Consider the following 9,614-nt stretch of genomic DNA (forward strand, 5'->3'; position numbering starts at 1 on the left):
CGTGCTTGCTGTCCACCACCAACGACTCGCTTGTCCCGGGCCAGTCGCTCGGTGGGGAACCCAATAAATTGCGTTTTTCTGAGCTCCCGCCTTGTACAAGGCACAAGGAGTTTGGAGGGAAACTCATTTTATTCTTACATAGATTGTAAGAATAAAAATGTCCACATGCCCTTCGCTTCCGAGCTAGAAGGAGTTAAAGGACCGGACCAATCAGTGAGCACGCTTCCAACATCACCGACCGTGCAGCCACCTAGTGGTGCATTCTGATCATTCTGGGTTCGCTCAGTTGCCCAGGACCACTCCCTGGTAAAGGGGGAGCAAGCTCCTAACACTTTACCTAGCTGGCTGGCGAGACAGCAAGGACCCCGTGCTTGCTGTCAACCTTCAGGGGCTGGCCTGTCTGGGGCCAGTCGCCTGAAGGGGAGACCATAGACTCTGTCTCCCTCCACACTTGTGCCCTGTGCCAGGTGATGGAGGACGGACATAGCCTGTGATCACATTGATTGTGCTGCCGACCGCACGCCCTTAACGGAGTTAATGGGGCAACACAATCAATGTCCGTCTCTGTCGCCGACACTGCCTCGTGATACCATCTCTTTTGATGGATTCACGACGGCGCTCGGTGCTGCCAGCTTGGAGGGTGGAAGATTCCCAAGCTCTGCAGGCAGCAGTCCAGGACGCTGCCCAAAGCTACAACTGTGCAAACCACCACAATTCAAACCACCCCAGCCGCCCGCGAAATGTCCCGACGACGACAGCAAGTCCCGAGGTCGACGTTGTCGAGTCGGCCTCAGCGTTGATGATGGACCCCGGCTTCCCTACCTATTCCTAGGGGACGCTTGACTCGAGGACGACTGCCTGCCCGGACCCCAGCCCAAGGATCAGTGATGTGGGATTGGAGTTCGACGACTCCAGTGATGATTACTGCCTAGTGATCGACCTGGATGAATCGGCTTCATGGATGACGATGCCCGCCGGCCCCGAGGTCCACCTTGGGAAGCCGGCGCCTGTGAGAGTCGGCTCCAGGAACGTGCACCAGAGGGTCAGCGCTGTGAGGCTGACCCGTGACGCACCAGGCAACGACGGCTGTACCGAGGTCGCCCATGACGAGGCGGCCTCGAGGAGGACCACACTCCCCCACCCTGGGGTCAGTCTTGGGAGGCTGGCTCCGGGTGGGGTCAACTTGAGAGGCGAGGACGAGGGGGGTCCTCGCCCCTCGAGGACAAGGGGGGAATTTAGATTTAGCATAGATTTAGCATAGAATGGAATAGACCTGTAAGAGAAAATTCTGTTAAAGTGCCAGATTTTCGAAAAGCTGATTTTAATAGCCTAAGAATTTTTTTGGGTCAAATGGATTGGAAACTCTTGGGTATGGGGTGTGGGCCGGTCTTAGAGCGAGACATGAACCCAGCGATAGGTGACGTAAAAGGGGATTTCGATGTGGATTTAATATATAACTTATTTAAGAATATTCTAAACAAAGCACAGGAAGTAGTATACCATACAAATTGAATAGGTCGAATACTAATAACCCAAAGTGGATAACAAATAATTTAAAGAACCTTATAGGTAAAAAGAGAGCTTGGTACAAAAGGATTAAGAATGGGGAAGTCAGGTTAGAACAGGAATTCATACAACTGGTTAGAAATGTTAAAAAAGAGATTAGGAAAGCAAAAAGAAACTATGAAGTTCGCATAGCAGAGCAAGCAAAGTCAAATCCTAAAGGGTTTTTTCAGTTATATCGAACTAAGACTAGGGAAAGAATAGGTCCATTAAAATCTGAGACAGGTCAAATAACGGATAATGACAAGGAGAGGAGTAGTATTTTTAACAAATATTTTATATCTGTATTTACTAAAGAAGAACATTATGACTAGGTCTGCATCAACTGTTCCAAAGTGTTTTGTGCCAATCATAAGTATTATTATTATTCTTATTGATATTATTATTATTACTTGTGACATTTACTTACCAGTAATAGCAATCATTTTTATTCACATACATTATATAGAATTCTCAAATTATTTTTTTTTTATCTACAGGATGTATTCCTGAATCGTGTCCAGTTTGTCTGTATTTGGAGGATGAGGATACAGAGTCTTCAACCAGTTCAGGTTCTGAGGATATAACAGCTTCTCCGCCTCAAAGTGTAAAATCTAAAAGCGAGTTCTCTTATTTTTCTGACACTATTTACCCATTATTTGACAGCTACAATACTGACATTACTAATTTACTATTTTGTTTATGTATAATAATATAATTTCATATTTTTAAGGCCATTAGTTGGGCAGCTAGTGGAGGAATATCCTTGTGGAGGAGGAGGGGATGAGCCTAGCACTAGTTAAGCTCATGCACCGCCATTTGAAGATAACAGCAGGAACAGTCCAAATCGTTGTAACATCCTCAAAGATTATTCCCATAACCTTGCATTATTTATTTTTATGAACACTCCTATATTAAATTTATATTTGTTATTAAAAAATTGGAGGTGGTAGAGAAATTAACGTATATGGGGGATGACCCTGTGAATCATTTCATAGATACTTTGGAGAAGTCATAGAAGAGAATTAAATCTACCATGCCTAAATACAAAATATCTATGACACGTGCACATTGGCAAGCTTATAAACATCAGACCACATGTGAAATGTGTTATAGGCCATTCAAATCAGCTAAAGACAAGCACCGTCATCATGATCATGCTATTGAATTTAATAATTATCTAGCTGCCTATTGTCGTAGGTGCAACATGTTGTGCAGAAATTCATATAAATATTTATACACATTGTCTCACAATGCAACTTATGACCTCGGGGTAATTTTAAATGAATTGTCTAACCTCCCTAACCGTGAAATTGATATTGCCTCCAAAGATGGATTTAAGTTCATGAAAGTAGATATCGGTAAACTTCGGTTTATGGATAGTCTGGCTTTACTAAATAGTGGGCTGGAAAAACTAGCTAAAGAACATATCAAGGAAGGTAAACCCACCACTTACACCTCAGTTATGCTAGATGACGTCCCTGTAGCCGCCCACCATTTATTAAAGACAGGTAAACAGGTATTCTGTTATGATTATATTTCATCTATGGAGAAATTAAATGAACCGGCTCGTTCTCCTCCCGAAGCCTTTTTCAATAGTTTAAAACACGAGGCCATAAGCGAGACCGATTATACACAGGCTAAAGAAGTCTTCAGATTAGCGGAATGCAAGACCATTGGGGATTACTTGAAGGTCTATTTAAAAGTAGATACTGGACTATTGTGTGATGTGTTTACTGTATGGCGCAAGACCATGCTTGAGCTGTACAAGTTAGACATTACACACTATGTCTCGTTATCTGGTTTTGCATGGGACGCTTTCTTGTTTAAGAGTCAAGTTGTCTTGGACTATTTCTGATCCCCATTTGTACGATGTATTGCGCAGAAATCTAAGAGGCGGATTTACCTCTGTTGTGCAGCAACACACACGTGTAGAAAATGAGCATACGGGTGCTGATCCTTCTAGCACTGATAAATATATTCTGTATTTAGATTTTAATGGCCTATACGCCACCTGTATGACAGAACTGCTTCCTCAAGGCGGGATCCGTAAATTATCTGCTGCCGAATGCAATGATTGGCTCCAACAAGGATTGGGAAATATTGCATGTGATGGGGATAAGGGATATTGGGTCATGTGTGATACCAAGTATGTATCACCTGAGGTGGCTCGAGACACCGATGATTTGCCCTTAACCCTGTCACATGCTAATATTTCTACTGATATTCTGTCCGATTATAGCAAACACATTTTAAATACAGAAGATCGCAAACTCCCCAAGAAAAACAAATTAATTGCCGCACATCTCCCCCAAAAAGATTACTTGGTCAGTTTAGATTTGCTTCAGATGCTGATGAAATTGGGATTAGAAGTAGCTAAGGTAAATGCAGTTTATGAATTCCAACAAAACAAGTACCTTAAGGAATTTGTCGAAACAAATGCTCGTGAACGTTCGAATACACCTTGCGCCATTAAGGGTAAAGCTTTCAAGCTGGTATCAAATGCAATTTACGGCAAGAGTTTGACAAATGTGAGTAAATATTGTGATCAGCATTATTTAGTTACATCTCGTGACAAATTCCAAAAGCTTGCACGTAATCCGTTCTTCAAACGGTGCATTTTGTTGAGCGAAGACAGTCATTTGCACGGTTAAGAAACAATCACTTATGCTAATATACAATACACCAACTTATTTGGGGTTCCAGATCCTGCAGATAGCTAAGAGGATCCTATATGATTTTTGGTACAACACCGTCAAAGTTCATTATGAAGACAAAGTTAGATTGCTGTATACGGATACAGATTCGTATTTGATTGAATTGACCTGTCCAAATGCTTTTGAGGAATTAAATAAACTGCCTTTGTCTCAGCATATGGATTTCAGTAATTTCCCCCCTGAAAATCCCTATTTCGATGACTCGCAAAGGTCAACTGGGTTTGTTAAAATCGGAATTTGGAGCTAAAATTATCAAGGAACTCATAGCATTAAAGCCTAAAATGTACTCAATTCTCACTCAAGATCAGGTTCAGATATGTCGTTGTAAAGGAATTCCCACTTATGTTGACCAGACCACACACTAGAAATTGAAGGGACGACGACGTTTCGGTCCGTCCTGGACCATTCTCAAGTCGATTGTGATGAGTTGAAGATATGATTGTTGAAGATATGAAGAAGCCATTAGTATACAAGTACAGAGAGTTGGTGACCTTGCTGAGCAAACTTAATTCCCACTTATCATCAGTCTAAACTTACTCATGCAGCTTTCCGAAGTGCTTTAGAGTTAAATATTGGGCAGAGGTTCCAATCCAGATCTATTAGGAATGTTAAAGGCCGTATGTGTACCTGTCTCACTACAAAACGTGGATTGTCCGCCTTTGACGATAAACGTTATGTACTGAGCCCTACACAGTGTTTGGCGTATGGACACCCCGATATACCTCGAGCAGAAATTCATGAAGAAGAGAATGAGGAGTAGATGTACCTGCTGCTGCTGCACGTCCTGTGAGACATGGATTCCATCCCATATTCAATATGTGGGGAAAACGCGATGCACTGGTGAACAATGCACTGGTGAACAAGACGTATCCTCCCAATTAGTGACTGAAGAAATTAGCGATGGAATATTGCAACCAACCCAAACCTATCTTTCGTGTTTGAAAATTGCAACCTCCCCTAACCTATGTTGAAAATGTTCTGTTGTACATAAAAAATAAAAGTTTGTGAAATGTACACTTTGATGTTTTTATAAAACCTACCCCTAACCTATGTTTTGAAAATGTTCTATGCAAAAATAAAAAATATGAAATGTTTACTTTGATGTTTTTATGAAACCTCCCATGTTTAAATATAATGTCCTTATCATACTTATGTCAGTGCAAACCCAACACAAGCCATGCATAGTTCACCTATCACTGAAGAACAACTCGATATTTTCAATCAACCTAGCAGAATAATTATTGCAGGATTTTCCAATGGCGGAAAATCTCATTTGTACACTAAACTCGTACAAAAATACCATCTGAAATTCTCCAGTATATGTGGGGGCAGTTACAAAGCATTGCTAGACGATCCAGTAATTAACAAGAAAATAATAGCTCATCCTGAAATTATTAACCCTTTAGATGAATGTACAGACGACTCACCTATTTTAATCATTATTGATGACTTGTTCATCGAATCTGCCAATTCCAAAATTGTGTGATATCTTCACTAAAGGCAGACATCTTGCTATTTCGTGTATATTAATTACCCAAAATATATTTTTATCTGGGAAATAGGCTAGAAGTATTAGTTTAAATGCCTCCCATTTCATATTAGTAAAATCTAGAGATTTAGCTCAAATTGAAACTTTAGGGCGGCAATTATTTGGAAAACAAGATTCTAAAAAGCTTTTGGATATCTACAAGAAAGCCATCAGTAAACCTTATGGATATTTATGGGTGGATTTAGGAGTGAAAACCCCTGAACGCATCACCTTCCGTAGCAATATTGTTGGTGAGCATCCATACGAAATTGTTTACCAATGGTGAACGTACTAAACAACAACCACAAGGGGAGGTTAGGGGGGTTGGGTGTATGGGATGTGTTCCCCACAACCACAAGGGGAGGTTAGGGGGGTTGGGTGTATGGGATGTGTTCCCCACAACCACAAGGGGAGGTTAGGGGGGTTGGGTGTATAGGATGTGTTCCCCACAACCACAAGGGGAGGTTAGGGGGGTTGGGTGTATGGGATGTGTTCCCCACAACCACAAGGGGAGGTTAGGGGGGTTGGGTGTATAGGATGTGTTCCCCACAACCACAAGGGGAAGTTAGGGGGGTTGGGTGTATAGGATGTGTTCCCCACAACCACAAGGGGAAGTTAGGGGGGTTGGGTGTATGGGATGTGTTCCCCACAACCACAAGGGGAAGTTAGGGGGGTTGGGTGTATAGGATGTGTTCCCCACAACCACAAGGGGAGGTTAGGGGGGTTGGGTGTATAGGATGTGTTCCCCACAACCACAAGGGGAGGTTAGGGGGGTTGGGTGTATGGGATGTGTTCCCCACAACCACAAGGGGAGGTTAGGGGGGTTGGGTGTATAGGATGTGTTCCCCACAACCACAAGGGGAGGTTAGGGGGGTTGGGTGTATAGGATGTGTTCCCCACAACCACAAGGGGAGGTTAGGGGGGTTGGGTGTATAGGATGTGTTCCCCACAACCACAAGGGGAGGTTCGGGGGGTTGGGTGTATAGGATGTGTTCCCCACAACCACAAGGGGAGGTTAGGGGGGTTGGGTGTATAGGATGTGTTCCCCACAACCACAAGGGGAGGTTAGGGGGGTTGGGTGTATAGGATGTGTTCCCCACAACCACAAGGGGAGGTTAGGGGGGTTGGGTGTATAGGATGTGTTCCCCACAACCACAAGGGGAAGTTAGGGGGGTTGGGTGTATGGGATGTGTTCCCCACAACCACAAGGGGAAGTTAGGGGGGTTGGGTGTATGGGATGTGTTCCCCACAACCACAAGGGGTGGTTAGGGGGGTTGGGTGTATAGGATGTGTTCCCCACAACCACAAGGGGAGGTTAGGGGGGTTGGGTGTATGGGATGTGTTCCCCACAACCACAAGGGGAGGTTAGGGGGGTTGGGTGTATAGGATGTGTTCCCCACAACCACAAGGGGAGGTTAGGGGGGTTGGGTGTATAGGATGTGTTCCCCACAACCACAAGGGGAGGTTAGGGGGGTTGGGTGTATAGGATGTGTTCCCCACAACCACAAGGGGAGGTTAGGGGGGTTGGGTGTATAGGATGTGTTCCCCACAACCACAAGGGGAGGTTAGGGGGGTTGGGTGTATAGGATGTGTTCCCCACAACCACAAGGGGAAGTTAGGGGGGTTGGGTGTATAGGATGTGTTCCCCACAACCACAAGGGGAGGTTAGGGGGGTTGGGTGTATAGGATGTGTTCCCCACAACCACAAGGGGAAGTTAGGGGGGTTGGGTGTATGGGATGTGTTCCCCACAACCACAAGGGGAGGTTAGGGGGGTTGGGTGTATGGGATGTGTCCCCCACAACCACAAGGGGAGGTTAGGGGGGTTGGGTGTATAGGATGTGTTCCCCACAACCACAAGGGGAGGTTAGGGGGGTTGGGTGTATAGGATGTGTTCCCCACAACCACAAGGGGAGGTTAGGGGGGTTGGGTGTATGGGATGTGTCCCCCACAACCACAAGGGGAGGTTAGGGGGGTTGGGTGTATAGGATGTGTTCCCCACAACCACAAGGGGAGGTTAGGGGGGTTGGGTGTATAGGATGTGTTCCCCACAACCACAAGGGGAGGTTAGGGGGGTTGGGTGTATAGGATGTGTCCCCCACAACCACAAGGGGAGGTTAGGGGGGTTGGGTGTATAGGATGTGTCCCCCACAACCACAAGGGGAAGTTAGGAGGGTTGGGTGTATGGGATGTGTTCCCCACAACCACAAGGGGAGGTTAGGGGGGTTGGGTGTATGGGATGTGTCCCCCACAACCACAAGGGGAGGTTAGGGGAGTTAGTATATCGGATGTATAAAACAACTAAAACCATACAATCCGATATCACTATTAGAAGATGGAGCACGTACTAGATAAAATTTATTATAAAACCCTGCATCCTCAGGAGGGGTTGATAGGTTGTATAAAGCAGCTAAAACCATAAAACCAGATATAACTATTAGATGTCAGAGAATACTTAAAATCGTCTAAAGCTTACACTTTACACGCATTAAAACCTCGCAAATTTCAGCGACGTAAGGTGCGAGTCCTAAACCCTGTATATATTTAGCTTGTGATTTAGCTGAAATGGGATTATTAGCTAAACATAATGATGATATTAAATACATTCTCGTCTGTGTCGATATTTTTTCACGGTATGCGCAAGTAGTACCTCTGATACGCAAAGACGGACAGACTGTGAGTAAAGCTCTGAAAAATATATTGGAATCCTCATATTTCCAAGGAATACGTAAAATTAATACAGATCGAGGGGGTGAATTTTATAATTCTCATATGCAACGAATGTTAGTAGCTAAAAATATTAAACTGTACAGGGTATTTTCTCAAGAAACAAAAGCCGCTATCGCTGAACGCTTTATACGTACCATGAAAACCAAGATTTATAAATATATGACTGCGCAGAATACCTCGAGATATCTGCCCATATTGCCTGATATCATAAAGGCGTATAACACAACACCCCACCGAGGCTTAGGTGGTCGGACTCCAGTTGACGTTCATGCTTTATCTCGTCCACAAGATATAAAGAAACAGTTCAATCTCATGTATAAAAGTAAGGACAAACCTAAAGCAGGTCTTAGTTCTCTACTAGCTGTGGGAGACACAGTTCGCATTACTCTCTCCAACAGAATTTCGACATCCAAGAAAGGTTTTGCTAGACAAAACACGGAGGAAGAAATTTTCAGAATTATTCGTATAGATAAAAGCCAGCCTATCCCATTATATTTTTTACAAGATTTGAATAACAAGCCTATTGACGGAGGGTTTTATAAGGAAGAATTAACCCCAACCCATTTACCGGCTGCATTTAATATTGAGAAGGTCCTACGTAAACGTACATTACCCAATAATAAATTACAGTATAAAGTAAGGTACGAAGGCTACGACTCTTCATTTGATCAGTGGATTGATGCTGATGATTTGTTGAAGATATGAAGAAGCCATTAGTATACAAGTACAGAGAGTTGGTGACCTTGCTGAGGAAACTTAATTCCTCAGCCAGGAAAAAATTGATTGCTCAGTTTAAAAAACCTCATATTCATTGCTTGTCAGAGATTTTCAAAAAATTTCTGAAATATAGGCTTCCGGTTAAAAAGAAAGTTATAGTGAAATTAAAGAAATACAGACACACCTTGCATTCGCTGGCTTGCAAGAAACCCTCAATTTCAAACAAAAAGCGCATTTTATTGACTCGTAAAGGAGGTAGTATCCTCGGTATATTATTACCCATAGCAGCTAGTTTAATTTCCAGGCTATTTAATAAATGAAAGAATATTATCTAGTACCTCGTAAATCCTTCGATGAGGGACCTGCTAAAGTAGCAGTAGTA

General features: G+C 43.5%; 1 protein-coding gene across 1 annotated transcript; it reads left to right on the top strand.

Annotated features, from left to right (window-relative positions):
- The first annotated feature begins 957 nt into the window (after positions 1-957).
- Positions 958-8,302, top strand: LOC123771181 (uncharacterized). Its single transcript, XM_069309396.1, has 7 exons — positions 958-1,042; positions 2,043-2,166; positions 2,659-3,312; positions 3,428-4,073; positions 4,249-4,426; positions 5,862-6,038; positions 8,295-8,302. The coding sequence occupies exons 1-7, from the start codon at positions 958-960 to the stop codon at positions 8,300-8,302; spliced, it is 1,872 nt and encodes a 623-aa protein (XP_069165497.1).
- Positions 8,303-9,614: the final 1,312 nt, after the last annotated feature.

This window comes from Procambarus clarkii, chromosome 65, assembly GCF_040958095.1.
Source record: "Procambarus clarkii isolate CNS0578487 chromosome 65, FALCON_Pclarkii_2.0, whole genome shotgun sequence".
NCBI classification, from domain to species: domain Eukaryota; kingdom Metazoa; phylum Arthropoda; class Malacostraca; order Decapoda; family Cambaridae; genus Procambarus; species Procambarus clarkii.